At 47.4% G+C, this 18,431-nt stretch overlaps 1 protein-coding gene across 3 annotated transcripts in view; it reads left to right on the plus strand.

Annotated features, from left to right (window-relative positions):
* MYO18B (myosin XVIIIB) overlaps positions 1 to 17,005 on the plus strand; it is a 255,491-nt gene extending 238,486 nt beyond the window's left edge. For all 3 annotated transcript variants that reach the window (XM_077876109.1, XM_077876111.1, XM_077876110.1), the window contains 2 exons: positions 13,359 to 14,613; positions 16,787 to 17,005. In XM_077876109.1, coding sequence (XP_077732235.1) covers positions 13,359 to 14,601 — 1,243 coding nt within the window. In that variant the 3' untranslated portion in view covers positions 14,602 to 14,613; positions 16,787 to 17,005. The remainder of the gene's footprint in view (positions 1 to 13,358; positions 14,614 to 16,786) is intronic.
* The last annotated feature ends 1,426 nt before the right edge of the window (positions 17,006 to 18,431 follow it).

Here is an 18,431-nt window from a genome sequence, read left to right on the forward strand (position 1 = left end):
AGTGAAGGCAAGGATGGGTCACATAAGGCCCACTTAAATGATTAGATAAGATGCGTTTGTAATTAGTTCATTAATTATGTAAATGTGAATGGATGGTACTTAGTGTTAAAAACAAGTTGTTCTCAAAGTAGGTTAAGCATTCACCGCTAATCTCCTTTCAATAGTACATTTATTTACTGGTCTCTGCATTCTTAGAACCAGAGCTCATGATCATTTTAATCCATCCTGAAGATATTTAATGAACAGACCTCTCATCAATATGGTTTTATGTCTTCCTGGGACAAAAGGGTTCTATTCACTTTTATCAGTGTTAGGGAGATGAGTGGAAAATGAAAGCATTGAAGTATCAGTGCAGATACATTTACCAGTGGACCCATAGCCTGAGCAAATGGAAACAGAAATCTGGCTCTGTCCAGGATTCATCTCTGAAGCCAACATGACTCTTGGATGGGTTCCCATGGGAAGGAGGGCTGTTTTCTATCTAAAACTCCAGGTATTGGATGGTAGATCTGTGGTTGTCTCAGGAATTTTGAGGCTCATCTAATTTAGCTGCAAGTTTATGTAAAAACCATTTGGATTAAACGTTGATGGTCCAGAACATTTTTTAGAACTTGTGGTTCTCTGACTGAGCTCTATTTTTGTGAAGTAGAACTATTATTGAAATATACATCCTGGGGGCACCTGGGTGGCTCAGTGGTTGAGCATCTGCCTTTGGCTCAGGTTGTGATTCCAGGGTCCTGGAATCGAGTCTCTCATCAGGCTCTCTGCAGGGAGCCTGCTTCTCCCTCTGCCCATGTCTCTGCCTCTCTCTCTGTGTCTCTCATAAATAAATAAATAAATAAATAAATAAATAAATAAATAAATAAATAAAATCTTTTTTAAAAAAAGTAATACACATTCTGGAAAGTACATCTTTATGAAATTTTAAAAAATGGGTCCTACCTATGTAATTACTACCCAAATCAAAACCAGATCATTGCAGGTGCCCCTAAAACCTTCTTACACCTGTTCAATTCATGACCTCATCCTCCCTCAAAGGTAACCACCATCCTGACTTCTAACACTATGAATTAGATATGACTGATTTTTAAAAATTCTGTGTAAGAGGAAGTATCTGGTAGTACTCTTTGGCATCTGGCTTCTTTCTTTTAATGTTAGGTGGTTTTTAAAAAAAAAATATATATATATATATTTTATTTTAGAAAGAGAACACGAGTAGGAGGGGCAGAGGGAGAGAGAGAGATTCTCAAGCAGACTCCAAGCTGAAATTAGAGCTGGACACAGGGCTGAGATCATGACCTGAGCTAAACAAGAATCAGATGTTAACCGACTGCATCACCCAGGCTCCCTTTTTAATATTATGAGTAACTCACATTGTTACATGTAGGGCTAATTCCCTTGACTTCTTTGCTCTATAGTCTATTACTGTGGTTCTCAAATGAGGACAATTTTGCATGCCCCCTCTCTGCCAGCAGATAGCTGATAATGTCTGGAGATATCTTTGGTAATCATAACAGAGACAGATTCTACTGTAGAAGACCAGGATGCTGCTAAACATCCTGCAATGCATAGGACTGGCTGCAAAGAATTATCTGGTCCAAGATGTCAATTATGCTGCCATTGAGAAAACCTGGTCTATAATGCTCCTTTTTAGGAATATATAATAATGACTCATTCAGTTAGTAATAGGCAGTTAGATTGTTGCTAGCAGTTTTTTAAAAAAATTTATTTATTTATTTGAGAGACAGAGAGAGAAAGAGAGAGAGAGCAAGGAAGTGGGGGCAGGGGCAGAGGGAGAGAATCTCCAAGTGGACTTGCTCAGTGAATGCAAAGCCTAACACAGGGCTCCATATCACGACCCATGAGATCATGACCTAAGTCAAAAAATAAGTTGGACTCTTAACTTAGGTGCCCCTCAGTTGTTTCTAGTTTAACACTATTATGGATGGCACTACTATGGGCCATCTTGTGCACATCTTTTCTTGCATGTATTTAGATTTCTGTTGGGTTTATGCCCAGGAGTAAAATTGCTGGGCCATAGGTATATTTTCAACTTTAGTAAATATTGTCAAGACAGTGGTACCAATTTATATTCTGACCAGCTGTGGATAGGGGTTCCAGTCACTCTGCATTTTTTGCTAACACTTGATTTTGTCATTTTTCTTTAAAGTTAGCTATTCTGGTAGATATTGATAGAGCCACCTTTTTGGTTTTAACTTGCATATTCCTTGTAAAGAAACCTTTTCATATGTTTATATGCTTATTGGAATACCCTGTTTGGTGAAATGTCTGATCAAGACTTTTGCCCATGATGTTTTTTTCTTTTGGGCTGTCTCTTTTTTATTAATTTGTAGGAGTCCTTAATATATTCTAGATATAAGTCCTTTCTTGAGTATGTGGATCCTCTTCATTTGATGCAATGCCTTTTTCACCATCTTCTGATTTGTTTTGACAAAAAAAGTTCTTAATTTTAATGTAACTAAGCATAGAATATTTTCTTTTATGGTTGGTTCTTTTCCTATCCCATTGAAAATTTATTTGCCTACTTCCAAATTATGAACATGTCCCCCTATGTTTTCTTACAAATACTGTATTGATTTAACTTTTATATCTGGATATACAATTCATCAGGAATTAATATTTATGGTATGAGGTAGAGGTTGAGATTCATTGCCATATGAATATCCAACTAGCCCTGTTGTGTATTTTAAAAGGAATCATATTTTTCACATTTTACAACCATATCATCTTCTATTAAATCAAGTGATTTATATATATATTTTAGACCCTGTTCTATTCCATTTTTCTACTTGTCCATCTTTGAGCTGATTTGCCATTGCCTTAGCTAATGTAGCTTTATATGTAAGTCTTGATATCTGCATGTGCAGACTTTTTACTCCCTTTGCTAAGTAAACATTTCTTCTTTGCTTTCCATGCCTGAGAGGATATGAAGATTTCATTCAAATTTCCTTCCAGTCATAAACTTGGATTAGTTGTTCCTCAACATCAGAAAATTACTCCAGGGACACCTGGGTGGCTCAGCGGTTGAGCATCTGCTCAGGTCATGATCCCGGGGTCCTGGGATCGAGTCCTGCATTAGGCTCCTGAGCCTGCTTCTCCCTCTGCTTATGTCTCTGCCTCTCTCTGTGTCTCTCATAAGAGAGAAAGAAGAAAGACGAAAGAAAGAAACAGAACTCCAGAGGTAAAATGCCATAGTGCTGGGGTCACTTCAACATACTTCTCTCTTTCAAAATTTGACCCTTCAAGTCCTGGCTGCTTTGGTGCTCTCCAATGCCTGTAAATTTAAACTTAGCTTTTCTAGTTTTTCTAAGTGGAGATTCCCTCTGGAAAATCTAGTTTTATCATATCCAGAAAAGCTCATCTATCACACCCAGAAACTGAATGCTGAGCTAGACTTTTTACTCTCTTTGCTAAGTAAACATTTCTTCTTTGATTTCCATGCCTAAGAGGATATGAAGATTTCATTCAAATTTCCTTCCAGTCATAAACTTGGTGAATCTACTTTCCCTGTTAGACTGTAATCTTCTGTACTGCTAGGGCTATTGATCTTCGTATTGATGGCATCTGGGGTCATGGATTCAGTAAACGACTCTGGATGGATGTAAGGAGGGGTGGCTGGCTGGATGGCTGGATAATTTCCATCCACTTAAAACTATATTTTCATGAGGAACTGGGTCCTTTTTTGATTAAGTCTGGGTTTTTTTTAATGACTATTTCCATTGCACCACATTCCACTGAGGCAATGTCAGTGAAAAGTGAAGGAATGCATTGAAAATTTGTTAAATATGTTGAACCCAAGTTGAATCTCCAATCCAGCTAGAGATTTTAATCCGTTGACATATCCAGTTTGTTATTTCAAAACATTGTGGAAATTGTATCAGAAGGTAAAGAAGTATAGGAGTGCCTGGGTGGTTCAGTCAGTTAAGAATCTGACTCTTGATTTCGACTCAGGTTGTGATCTCAGGGCTGTGAGATTGAGCCCCACATCAGGCTCTGTGCTCAGTGGGGAGTCTCCTTGGGATTCTCTCTCTCTCCCTCTGCCCCTCCCCCTTCCCTCTCTGAAGAAGAAGAAGAAGAAGAAGAAGAAGAAGAAGAAGAAGAAGAAGAAGAAGAAGAAGAAAAAGAGGAGGAGGAGGAGGAATAGAACCAATACTTTCACTGTGTCATCAGAGTATGAACTGAGATATTCTCTTCCCTTCCAGGTATAGAATGAGTTCGGAGAAGCCCAGGTGGCTCAGCAGTTTAGCACTGCCTTCAGCCCAGGGCCTGATCCTGGAGACCCAGGATCGAGTCCCACGTCAGGCTCCCTGCATGGAGCCTGCTTCTCCCTCTGCCTGTGTCTCTGCCTCTCTCTCTCTCTCTCTCTCTCTCTCTCTCTCTCTCTCTCATGAATAAATAAATAAAATATTTAAGAGAAAAAAGAATGAGGAGTTCAAGCTAGCTGGGGTTTCAGCTCCCTTTCCATTCTGATATTCTAGAAGTTGATGAAATTCTATAGCAATGAAACAAAGCTTTTGGCTTGGGCTTAGACATGAAGCATTCACTCCAGATTGTGTGCCGGAAGTTGGCTTAGAATCTATTGTTTTTAAACTCAGAGAAGTGGGATTGGCTGGCTGAGAAGTAGGGCTGCTGGAGTCTGAATTAACCAGCTAGAGGAGTCAGATGGAGCCCTTTTGTTCATTCTTTCTACATTTCCACATGCTTCCCTTCCCTCTACACCTCCATTCCTTCATTCTTTCCCATCAGTGAACTTTCCTTGAGATGCTTTTCCAGATACCAGGGATTTGTAGAAGAATAATCCATTCTAGTTCATAATAATCTTGTTAGGGGTTATAAATAAGTCAACAAGCAATTGCGATCCCCAGCGATGGGGAAGCACAGGGGCTGTGGAAGCCAAAGGAGACACCTCACCCAGCCTGGGAGATGAGGGAAGGCTTTCTGGAGAAGGCTACAGTTGGTCTGAACATTGAAGGATGAGGAAAGATGTTTGTTTTGCTTTTTTTGTGTGTGTGGGTTTCATTGTAACATGGAATAGTGGTTCTTCCAAATCACCTGTAAGTATCACTCACCCTCTCTTTGTGTCCTTCCTACCTTCTTTCTTCTTATATATTCCTACTCCAGAAATATCTGGGCACCATCCATTCTATTAGCCTCCACCTTAATTTGACAATGACCAATGTTTTGTGTATACACTTCATTTCTTCATTTCATTTAGTTCCTTTTATACTTCTATCCATATCTAAACACATTTTTTAAATGCTAAACAATGTGAAAGTAAGTTGAAAACATCATGGCGGTTCTCCTTCAAATACTTTCCCAACTTTCTCCTGAGAAGGACATTTCCTAACTACTACAACACTCTCCCATCTAAGAAAATGAAACAAACCAATAAGATCATCCAAGATCCCAATATCTATATTACCCCCAATATCCTAAAACTGTCTATATCACTGTACCCTATCAAAGATATTCATTGCATTTGGTTGTTGTTTCTTTAATCTCTCTTCTTAAAAAAAATTATTAGAGTTTCTTTGGGGGGGGGAAGTTTTAAGAAGGATTACAGAAAAATTAAGGGGTACCCATATACCCCCTCTCTTCCCACACACAGTTTTCCCTCTTTTATTCCCATCTTTGGTTAGCCTTTATTCTCTTGAAACTAGAATAGCCCTTCATCTCCTCTTCATCACACTGAAGTGGGTGTGTGTGTGTGTGTGCATGCATGCGTGCATGGGTGTGTTTTAATAGAGTATCAGGGATGGTTCTGATGGGCAACTGCATTCAAAAATAGCTGGTCCTAGTACCTGGGACCAAGTAGAATGTAGGGGTGAGGCCAAAGCAAAGTCTCCTGGTGCACAGGAGGTAGGTAGACAGCCATCTACTGAGGGCGGGTCACTGGATTGCTTTTGCCCCAGTGTCAAGGACTCAGCAGCCACTTAAGATCAGAGTCAACAGCAAGGAAGACTTGGGAGTTATCTTGTCTCATAGAAACCATCATGAAGAATATAGGATATAGGATCAAGATATCAAGAATGTAGGATATTTAGAGTCTGTTTCCTGTCTCAAGTCTTTGTACCTTTCTTCCAGGAGTAACCAGGCTCATTGCAGTTGAGCATGCTTCTTTGGTTATCCTACTCCGTGGCTTTCTCCTTGTTTTGAGTCTTCCAACTGGATAGCCTTTCTCATCCTTGGTTTCCTTGTCTGTGAGATTTAGATGATCAGCTCTTGCTTGCCAAGGGTTTTGCAGATTAAATAAGCTCATAACTTGGCAGGTTTGGGGGGGAGGGATGGTGATCCCTTTCTGGTGCTTAGCATGTCTTCCTTGATATCCCTGCCCAAACCCTACCCCCCTTCCAAAGCCTCATTCAACCCCAATGTCCCCCAGAAGGCCAAGTACACAGGCCCTGGCACCTCTCTCCCTTGCCAACCTCCTGCTGCAATTACCCTGAGGCTCAATTTACCCAGAACTTTTGTCCTACTGACCTTTCTTTGCGGGTCTATCTAGTTGCCACTCCTACCATGTGTTCTCCAGGAAGGAAAGGTGTCCTCTGCTGCCGTGAGCTCAGCCTAGCATTGTATACAGTCAGACTGAGAGGAGACCCTTGGCTCTACTACTTCCTCAGCAAGCCTACATGCCTCTCCCAGTCTCTGTTTCCTCATCTGTAAAATAGGCCAGCAAAGGGCAGGAGAGCGAGCAGCCAAGAGACATGGATCCTGGAATTGGACTCCTTGGCTTAAATCCATGTTCTCCCATGTATTACATGGCAAGTTGCATATCCTTCTGAGCCTCATTTGCGAAATGGGAAGATTACGATAGTGGATTATAATAGAAGACTATTGTGAAGGTAAAATCAAGGAGTTTCTGCAAAGCCTAAAGGCACAGGCTACAGTAGTGATTATGCGGAATTCAGCAGCACCCTATAGGGATTTAATAAATGTCTCACGTTCCTACCACATCTTGCATAGTTGCCGGCACCATATCAATGTTTATTACAGATTATCCACCGTTGTGTTGGCCTTGGTCACAAAACCTTCAGGTCATTGTAAAAGCACATCTGGTTTCCCATCCCAGGCCTTGCTAGTATTAGAACATCTATACATTTTTAATTTCCTCTTGAATTTCAGGGTGAGGATGAAGAATGGGGGTGACAGCACATCTCGGGGGATGATTCATGGCGTCATTAAGTCTGCATCCAGTTTCCTATAGCTACAGTTGGCTCAAGCTCTGCCCAGACTCAGACCTGGGAATTATTTTTGCTGTGTAATGATGTCAAAAGCCGGTGAATCCCATATCTCTCCTTCACTTGGACCTCACTTTTTTGGTTCATTATGTCTCAGTGGACATTGAAATATATAAACATGTAGATATGAGTTCAACTAGTTGAGGTTTCCACTCAGCTTTCTACCGGGAGGGTGTAGGATGTCATGGAAGGAAAAGGCAAGAGGTTCAGATCTGGCTCACCAGGGTTCAAATCCAGGCTTTGCCACTTAGAAGTGTGACCTTGAGTAAATGGCTTCTCACCAGTGAGACTCAATTTCCTCATCTGAAAGATGGGGCAAGGATTCTGATTCTGATGAGATCGTGCATACAAATCACATGCATATAGAGGTCCTTTTTCATTCTTCACCTGATATTCATGGAGCGTCTACTCATGTGGTAAAATGCTGGAGCCTCATTCACAGGACAGCCTGGCAGGAACAGGAGTGTGGACCCTGCTGAGACACATGTCTCGGCAGCTGGCTCATTCTGCCACCCAACAGACCACTTTGATATGCTTGTCCTTCTTCTGTGCTGCTCAGATCAGGGTCATATATAGCAACTGCTTGTTCTTGAACCTCTGCCCTCAGTCTGGGGCCTTCTCTAGCCCTGATGGGCAGGGCCATTAAAGAAAAACAATCAAACAAGCATTAACATTTGTAAACATACATTTACTAAGAGCAGCATTTTGAACCGAATAAGTAACACATGCATGTTGAAGTGCACCACTCTTCGCCTTGCATGGAGTGCTGGGGGCAAGTGGCGGTAGACCCGGACAACACTCACAGGAACTGGCTATACCGATCATATATGTCCTCTCTGATGCCTCACAGATCCCTGTGAGATAGGGCATTATCATTCCCACTCTTCCAGCTGAGCAAGTTCCAGCTCTACACGAGACCTGGCTGGGCCAGAACAGAGCCATGATTTTAATCTGGACCTGTCTGCCTCTGAAGCCCATTTTCCTAGCCTAGGAGGTAAGAAAATGCAAATTCCAGTACATCTGGATGTTCATATCCTCATCTCCCTAATAAACCTTCAGAAGGTTAAGCCACTAATACAGCATTTTCAGCATTTCATGTTTCTTCATCAATTCACTTAATAAACATCAATTGGGCACCTACTAGGTGGTAGGCACTAGAGCTTAACCCACTCATCCAACACACAGTAGTTAAGTATCTATTAGGTGCCAGGGCACTGGCATTTCATTCATTAATTGAGCACATGTTTGTGGAGCAGCTACAGTGTGCTAGGATGCTGTTCTTGGCACTGGAGGATGGGGCAGTGAATATGACAGACAAAACCCCTGCCCCTTGGAGACCTTAATTCCACAACATTGCAACATTGACCTGATTTCCCACATTTCATAGCTGAAGACACTGAGGCTAAGAGATAGGTGACTGTCCCAAGGCCATGTGATTGGTGAGTGGCAGAAGCAAACCAAGCTTCAAGTGACAAATGTTATCTGGACAAGGTGACATAGGAAAAACTGTTAATTCTGTATCACATCGCAGGGCTTAAAGGAAGTTTACAGAGGACATTGCTACTGGCCGTGGGGTCATCTCTCCTGGGATTGGAACCCCACCTCTGTCATTTCCACTCATGTGTGCTTGGGGAGGTCACCACCCCCCTTGCTGTGCTTGAAGGTCATAAATCCTATCTCTGGAGTTGCTATAAAGATTATAAATGAACATGGCTGGCAGCTCCGGGAGAGCAGGAGGCCTATCAGATTGGTCTCTCTTGTAGGCATGGCACTCAGCACAGTGCCTGGCACACAGTAGGTGCCCAGCCTAGAGGTGCCTGTTTCAATGACAACTGACTACCCCCTCCACTCAATTAGGGGACCAGCCTGGTGTTGTGGCTAGATTCTCAGGGATGCCTGCTGGCTCCTTTCAGCAAGTATTCTAGAGAGCTATTGCTCTTCTGATAGACTAAAGGCCAGACAGCAGAAGTTCCCAAGATGCTTCTGGAATCTCTTCTTAGAGAAACAGCATGTCCCTGCCTAGCATTTGTCCATACCTGTCTCCCAGTAACTCAGAAAAACTTCTATCCGTTATCGCTCGCCCTGGCCAAGGTTCTGGGAGGCAGGCACAGCGACATCTTGATTATCTGTCATCCATCTATCATGTGATGCTGATGGAGGAGAGTTCTATCTGAACCAAGCTGTCCAGTAAGGACAACTGGGGGAAAAATGAGTCTTCCCAGGTCCGTGGATGAAAACAGCAGGCTGGTTTGAAATATCAAAAGCCGCCTCAGAAATGGAGAGGACCTTCCCGCCTCAAAGGGCAGACCTGGGACCCTCCCCCTGAAGCCTGCAAGAGGGTGTCTGCATTCACATTAAATCCTGCGGTGTGCACACAGAAAGGGGTGGATGCAAGGAACTTCCGTACTTTGAGTGGAAATGCAGACGGGAAATAGACACCGGCATCGCAGAGACGTGGGTGGACTTCCGAATGGCAGATCCAGGAGGCAGTCCTCAGCCACCACTCCTTTCTTTCTCTGCTGCTGCCCTGCCCTCCCCTTCCCTGTGTCTCCTACTGCCCTCTCCTTCTATCCCCTCCTCCTTCCCCTCTGGCTCCCCAGGGGTCTACGAGCTTGGCTCGAGGTCCTGTTTCCACCCACCAGCTGAGGCTCTGACTGCACCAGACAACTCCAGGAAAGCAGGACCCAGCCCACCCCACCCCCAGAACACTGGGCCCTTGGGCTCCTCCGTGCAGCTCAGTGACCACCAGGCTGGGACACTTCGGCTTGCATCCCTTAAGGAAGGTGCTGCTTCTGGCGGGTCTTGGGGAAGGCAGTCAGGTCTGTCAGGTCTGGGGGATCTGGGCGTCCCCATGGGTCGGTCCTAGTGATCCTGTGCCAGGTGTCCTGGACACCAGCTCTCCCAGCCTGGGTCCTCCAGGCCCCCACTCCTAGGCTGCTGGTGGCCTGCTGTGCCCCCCAACCCATCCCTCCTTGGATCAAAGACGAGGAGGGCAGATCCTCCCCTGCAGCCTGCACCTCTTCCCCATAACCCCTTGTCCCCACCTTTGCCCTCAGACACCCTCCTCCTTCCCTTTGTCCCCCTGCACTCCAGCCCCCATCCCTTCTCACCACAGCTGCTCACTTGCCTGTTTGCCTGCTTCCCGCTTCCTTCTGCCCTTCCTCCCCTTCTCCTGTCCTTCTAGGTCCTCTTCCTTGTAGACCTATTTCCAAGGTAGACTTGATTCAGTTCAACAACATTTACTGAGCAGCTGCTGTGAGGTGGGCTCCGTGCCAAGTCAGGGGGAGCGGGGAGGAGAGCCTGCACAGTCCTGACAGAATGGCTGGCGGGTGGGGGCTCCCCAACTCCTCTCTTTTTGCTTTTTTCTACTTCTTCTTCCTTCTTTCCTCCTCCTCCTTCTTAAGCCTCCTCCTTCTTCCTTCTTTCCCCCTCTTCCTCCTCCTCCTCCCCTTCTTCCTACTCCCCTCCCTCCACTTTCTTCTCTTCTTCCCTTCCTCCTCCTTCTCCCCATCTTCCCCTCTTCCCCTTTTTCTCCTCCTCCCCTTCTTCCTCCTGCCCCTTTCCTCCTCTCCACCTCCTTCCTCCCCTTTCCTCCTTCTCCTCTTCCCCTCCCTCCTCCTCCCCCCTTCCTCCTCTTAACTCCTCTTTCATCCCTCTCCCCATGCCCTGTCCTGGCACCCACAGCCAGCGCTCAAGGTGGGAGCTGGGGTGAGTGGGGTATCAGCACCCCAGGAGACTCAGGGACAGGAGCCTAAATCGCACCATCCCCACATGGCAGGTGATGAATGGGCCTGAGCACCTGAGACACATTCATCAATGCCCACCTCCCTTCAGGGCCAAGGCAGGACAGAAATGACTTTTGTTGGCTCTGGTGGTAGCCCATTGCCCCTGGCAGCTCCGAGCTGTTTATTTTTAAAAATCAATAAATAAAAATAAAAAGTAAAGATAAAGCAAAGAGCGAGAAGGCTGTCTCGCCATGTGCTCGGGGAGGGATTCCAAGGCAATGATATTGACCATACACCTTCGGGTCCTCATAAAGGGGGCACTCCAGCCCACGTCCAGTGGTGACAGAGCTGGAGGTGACAGCCAAGAAACGGGAAAGGAGGCAGATGCTCTTGGCAAATGGTGTGGCTGCTGTCTTAGCACATGGGGACCAAGCTTTCTCAGGAACGATGAGCAGCCAGGTCACCTGCTCACTCACTCCTCTGCTCATCCCTCCTGGAGCTTGAACTGAGGCTTTCACGGAGTCCAGCTGTGATTAGGCTCGAGATTCAGAGATTCCTAGGAGTCTTAAGGATCACCATGAGCTGTTTGTGATCCATGATGCACAGCTGTTAGTTATTGGTTCTTAATTATTCATCTCGCCCCCATTCTTTGAGGAGCTAGGTGCCAGCCATCGTGCCCCAGCGCTTTTCTTTCATTCCTGTGACTTCACATGTCAGCACCATGCCTGCGTGCATCTCTTGCAGACTGGAAGCTGGATGGGCTTGTTCAAGACAGGAGGCTGGGAAAGGAGTGGGGAGCATGCCTCTGCCAGAGAAGTCTGGAGGATGGGGAAGAGAGTGGGTGACAGAGGTAGCTCACCTAGACCACCACCTTGACCCTGTGGTCGCCCCCATCATGACCATGACTTTGACCCTCCACCTAGCTGACCAAGGGAAGAAGGAGAAGCAGATGAACACAGCCAGCCCTGTGTCTGTCGCTCATGGAACTCTGTAACAGAGCATCATTGCCATGGTGACCTCCCACAAGCCAAGGTCCAGGGAGGCTCCTGCCAACCCCAGAAGAGAGAGCCATATGGGAAGGTTGAAGCTTTGGCTTCGGGAGCTCAGGAAGGCAGGTCCCTACCCATGTCCCTAGAAAGGACCCTGATCCCCTTACCCTGTCTGTACCTTCCTATCAATCTGGGTATCTCCTCTAGGGACCATCGGCTTGGCTCCCTGAACAGATTAAAAAGCACTTTGGGTCATTGTGGTCCTCTCTTTTCCTTCTAAACTGTCCCGTGTGGTCGAGGTGGAAATGGTGATATCATACCACAGCGAGCAAGAAGCCCTCCCCAGAGTCTTGTGCCAGAATCCCAACCACCCCTTATGTAAAGGGGGCTGAATCCCATTGTTACAGTTGGAGCAACAGTGTAGAGAAGCAGGATAATGACGAGAAACCTGCCTAAACATGGCCCTTGGCCATAATCAGGCTCCAGCCCCTGACTTTGTCCGCCATGCCAAAGCTCTGACATTCATCCCCCCCCCTTTTTTTTATAAATTATAAAACTTTGCCATGGATGAGAAGGGGGGTCATTTCTCTTAGGGGGAGGACAAATGGGTTTTATTTATTAAAGGAATGGTTGATGGACTCCGGTCTCTCTCCTGTAAAGATGCCCTTTATTTTATAGTCTATAATTTCACCTCGCTGCAAGGCTCCTACTTTTCAGAGGGGGAGTGTTCTTGGCTCAGCTGCTACAAAATGCCTCTGCATCAGAGCCAAGCCTGGTATAGTCCCGGAATAGAAACCGTCTGTCCTCTTGTGTATAGACTTGGTTTCGTGTCTATTTTATGAAAATCTTTCCCTTTTGGGGGGACTGTGTTTTTACCTCCACCTCATAAGATAATCAAGGGTGTTGTGGAGCACCCCCACTGAGACATATTTGGGTCACTGACTCTCAGAAGCCCTGCTTGGTGCAGGACCTTCCTCTGGGCTTGGCCCTAAATAAATAAATAGCCCCCCATGAATCCCCCTAGAGTCTTCAAGAAGTAAACCACTTATTTCGCAGCAGGTTCTGGGATGGCAGGTCCTATCGTGTCAGATATGATGGCTCATAAATCCAAGTCACCTGTCCTAACTGCAGTTTTAATCCACTCACACGTGCTTAGCTGGGTTTAATTATAGGCAGAAATTGCATTTCGGAAAGCAACAAGAAATCACTTACATGGCTTGAATTTATGCATTAAATGATTCTGTTCATTTGAGAGTGTGGTAGGGGTGGTGTGTCCAAAGAAAAATAGTATTAGCGCCTATGCTGAGCGGCTCTCACACCAGTTGCACAGATTGTATGCGTTGCACGGTTTCCACTGACCGCATGCATGTGTCTTCCTGGCGCAGGATGAACGAGGAAGCCGGGGATGCAGAGAGGTCCCAGGTGGCGTCCGCCTTGAGCAGAGCCCGGACGGTGCAGAGCCAGACCTCGGGGGACAAGTCTGTTTCTCCCCTCTGCCTCCGACGGCAAAAGTACTACCATCTGGGGGACGGCGACGAGCGTGGTGGGCAGAGAAAGTCCACGGAGAGATTGGGAGCGCGGTCTTCTTCCCCGGCTTCTCAGAGCGCAGATGCGTCCCCAGCGTCCAGGGAAAAGCTGCCCAGCCCCTCGGCAGCCCTGTCGGAGTTTGTGGAGGGTCTCCGGAGGAAGAGAGCTCAGAGGGGCCAGGGGTCCCCACTGGGCCTGGAGGACTGGCCCACTCTACCCATTTACCAGACCACCGGGGCCTCCACGCTGCGGAGGGCCAGGGCGGGTAGCGACGCTGGAGACCTCTCGCTGAGGCCTGGGGCCAAGGCAGCAGCCCCGGAGCCCCAGGGCGCCTGCGGGACGTCGTCGGCCGGGCTCCTGCGGTCCACCAGCCTGAAATGCATCTCTTCCCAGGGCACGGAGGGCACCCCCCTGCTGCCTGAGAAGCTGAAGACCCGGTTCAGCTCCTGCGAGTCCCTCTTCGAATCAGGGCAGAACGTGGGGAGAAAACTGAGCTCCCCAAGCACAGCCAGGGACACGCTCTTGTCACCCACACTGCGCCCTCGGAGGCGCTGCCTGGAGTCCTCACTCGAAGATGCGGGCTGTCCAGACCTGGGGAAGGAGCCACTCGTCTTCCAGAACCGCCAGTTTGCCCACCTAATGGGGGAATCCCTGGACAGTGATCCTTTCACCTGGAAGGTCCCAAGCCTCAACTACGAACGCAAGACCAAAGTGGATTTCGATGACTTCCTCCCGGCCATCCGGAGGCCTGAGACTCCTGTGTCCTTGACCAGAGCAGCCAAAGAGGGTCCAGACAGTCCACGGCGTTCACGCATCCACTTTGAGACAGAGGAGGCCGACCGGAACGTTCTCTCAGGGATCAAGACCATTTTGAAAAAGAGTCCGGAGTCCAAGGAGGACCCTGCTCACCTCTCTGACTCGTCGTCCTCCTCCAGCTCCATCGTGTCTTTCAAAAGCGCCGACAGCATCAAGAGCCGACCAAGGATGCCACGGCTGGAGGGTGATGGTGGCGAGCGAACGTCCCCCGAGCACAGAGAGCCGGGGGTGGGGACAAAAGACGAGGATGTGGAGAGCATAATGAAGAAATACCTCCAGAAGTAGGAGCCAGTACAGGTAAAAAGCAACGGGCGGGGGCCGTTCTGGGGGGAGTGAACACCAAATAGCCCGCCCAGGCCTGCCAGCCTGGAGAAAACCTGTCGCTGCCACTGCCTTCCACGCTGTGCATGATTTCTCTAGAGACGACGGGCTTTAGAGGTTTTTGCAGAAATAATGAGTTGCTGCATCCAAAGTGCTCTACTAGGTGCCACTGACTCCTTAGTACTTTAAAATGCAGACCCATCAGAAAGCCAGAGGGTCCTGTGGGGCAATGCTAAAGAAGGTTCTGGGTCTTCAGTTTCCCCACTCTTGTCTTGTCTCTCCAGGCCTCCATTCCACCTGGAGCTGGAGGAGCCGTGGTGCTCTGTCCACATTAATGATGGCAGATCTTGTGAGCTAGGCTCAGGCCAGGGTAGAAGGGGCTCTGGGAATAGTGGAGTCCAACTCTTGCATTAAATATCCAGAGAGAAACTGAGGCCCCAGGTAGGGGTTGGCGGAAGGGGAAGGAGTGAGAGCAAAGGTCCCAGAGCAGCACTGGGAGAAGTAGGGCTGCTCTCTGCCTTCTCTCCTACCCCAGTGCTAACCCTGGAACTTCTCCAGACTGAAGGTAGGAAGAGGAATCCATTGCTCATAATGGCTTACATTTGTTGGGTGTACATATCAAACAGGTGAGTTAAGATCCACGGTCACCCCCAAAAGGAGGTTAGTATGATTTATTCCCATTTCACACATTGGCAAACTGAGTCAAAGAGGTCAAGCCACTTGTACGAAGTTACCCAGGTGGAACTGGCATTCAAAACTCCAGAATCCCCACTGGTGACCCTAATACATGTTCCCAGCATGCACAGGAGTAAATGCAGAGCCTCCGTGACGGAGCTGGATCTTTAAAGAGGTTGCCTCCCTCGACATCACAACCATCTACACTTAAAGGGATGTTGGAACTCCTCAACTCCAACCTCCCCAGTAAAACAAATGAAGGAGACCTCAAGATCAAGGCCCCTCCCCACCACAAAGTGAGTCTGCTGCCAACCCAGCCACCTTGACCTCCAGTTTTGTGCTCTTTGCCCTGACGCAGGGCTGGCCCCTGACAAGTCCTTCCAGAGCACGTTTCAAACCTTGGGGCCCTGGGCATTTCCAGTTCACAGCTCCAGGCTGAAAGGCAAAGCCAGTTAGGGGAAAGTTGGGCATCAGCGGAGGACATGTGAGCACCTCCCTCCTGGTCCAGACACAAGGCAAACCCTCTGCCCGGTAATAACATGCGGCCTCCAGAGATCTCTTAGCCACTGAACTGGAAGCAGCTCCAGGCCTTGCCTCCCTCCCTAGCCCCCCTTCCAGAGGCCCCCTGGACCCAAGCGAGCCACCCGGCCTCCACTTCCATAGACCTGCTACTTCGAGAGCCACCCTCAGCCCATCAAAAAGCCATTGCCCCTTCTGTGAAGATGGGCTTGGACTGTATCAGAGCAAATTAATTTGACTTAACATGGCCTTCTCTCTGCTCTCAATTACCGGGAAGAGATGTGATATTCATTTACATTATTATGCTCTCGGGGACACAGAAAGCAGTTTCAAAGGCCAAGTAAAGGGCACACGTCCATAAGGAGAACAGTTCTTAGCAGAAGTCATCACAGAACATCTTGTCTCTGCCATTTTTTTTTTTAAACTCAAGTCCTCCCTCCCAGCGGTGTTCACCGTGATAACAGAGCACCTGCCAAAAAAATCCTCCACGCTGGAGGCTTGAACTGAACAACACAGCCCCGGCTCCCATAAGGCAAATGTATTAGGGGATTCAGAAGCAAGCAAGCTCCCTCAAAGCTCACGTCTTCCTTGTAACTGGCCATGAGATCTTAGGCAAATGATGTGACCTGGCCAAGCACCTGTGTCCACAGCTCAAGGGCAGGGCAAATAATACCACCCCCCAAAGTAACACTGTGAGTTTGATGTGAGTGCCAGACATCCCCACCCTCGGGGAAGTGTCATTTTGTGCCGAGCTCAGACATTTGGCCCTTTGGGAGCTGTATCCTACGTGTGTCTCCACTCGTTCCCCTTCTGCTGCCTACGATCCTTCATTCCTCTGGGAACGGGTGGTGTCTCTGCAGGAGTGTCACCTGGGGATTTGGGACGCTAGGGCCTCCACCCCCAAAACACACCTCCTGCAACCCATTGATCCACTCTGACCTGCGTTTGTTTACAGCCTCCTGAGATGTACTGCCGTTGAAGACTTCCTGACTCCATAACTGTCTGGGGAGAGAGAGAGAGAGAGACCAGCCAGACCTCCCCAGGGACCCTCAGTCCAGAGCCAGCCAGCATGGCTGTGCTTGAGAGGCAAGAGGGGCCCAGCAGGAGGCATATCCCTCAGGCATGGGGATCCCAGCATGCTTGGTCTGTACAAAATAAAGCCATGGCTCCTTGACATCCATGTTTCCTCTCTGTTCTGTGATCATGGGACTCTGGAGGTTTCTACAGGGAAGGAGGGGTCCAGCACGGGTAGAAGGGTTCCAAGGAATGGAATCAGCCCAAACTGTTTGTAGTTTTGAGTGCATACTGCTATTTCTCTCCCCTACATAACTCCAGGCAATGGCCTTACTCGTCTTCCCTTGGCTGAGTCAAATCAAGTGCCACCTCCTCCAGGAAGTTTTCCCTGATACATCGAACTGAAATAAATGCTCTTTCTCCATTCGCCCTTAATTCTCCTCTTTACCTCTATCATGGTTTCCTTGTCTGTCTGCATTGTGTATATATGTGTGGGCAAGAAATTTGGATGAATGAATGAATGAACGAACCAACTGAAAAAGTTAAGGAACTTTTTCGTGTGACACACCGACATGAATGCATCCCCACAAACGTGCACCCGTATCAGCACTCAAGCACCTGTGAGCGTCTGCTCAGAGCCCACCACGCACATGCAAATATGTGCATGTACCACACACTACACTTGTATAAGCACGTCTAGAGCTTGGATACGTGCTTCTTCAACACTCTTGAAGTATTATATTAAAAGTGTAGGCTAGTGTTTATTATTCACATGCTACGTTGGACACTGTACTAAGCATTTTACATGGAGCATCACACCACAACTTTAGAAATAGTCCTGGGAGATAAATGTACTTATTATTCCTTGTTTACAAAAGCAATGCCAGCTTATGCCCACAGGAAGATGCCAATGCTACCTCTATTTAAATTCCCATGGGCATAGACTTTGTCCTACCCCCAATGTGCCCCTATCCCTGGGACACCTCCGGGATAGCCAATCAGAGCTCCCTCTGTGTGTTAGTTTGCTAGGGCTGCTGTAACAAAGTACCACAAAGTGGGTGGCTTAAACCACAAACGTATCGCCCTATGGTTTTGGGGGCTAAAAGTCCAAGAGGCAGGTGTCAGTAGGTCTGGTTTCTTTGGACATCTCTCCTTGGCTTGTAGACAGCGACTTCTCCCTGTGTTCACATGGCCTGTCTGCATGCATCCCTCCTCGTCTCCCCGTGTGTCTAAATGTACCCTTCTTATAAGGACACCAGTCAGCTTGGATTGGGGCAATGCAAAAGGATTCGCTTTACCAGAATCACCCCTCTCAAAGTCCCAACTGCAAATACAGTCACATTCTGAAGTGGTTTGCGTCAGGGCTTCCCCATGCACAGTTTGTAGAGATCATAATTCAGCTCATAACCTGTGCTCTGCAAAAGTAGGTGGTAATTTAATTTGCTAATAGTGTGCATTATTCATGTAGTGATCAGATAAATATGTCCCAAGCTCCCAGTTTGGTCCCCAAATGAAAGCAATTATAGAACTCAAGAAAAGATTTGCATTGCCTTCTTGGCATTGGAGATTTGCGGGCATTTTTAGGG

The sequence above is a fragment of the Canis aureus genome, chromosome 27 (genome assembly GCF_053574225.1).
Source record: "Canis aureus isolate CA01 chromosome 27, VMU_Caureus_v.1.0, whole genome shotgun sequence".
Taxonomy (NCBI): domain Eukaryota; kingdom Metazoa; phylum Chordata; class Mammalia; order Carnivora; family Canidae; genus Canis; species Canis aureus.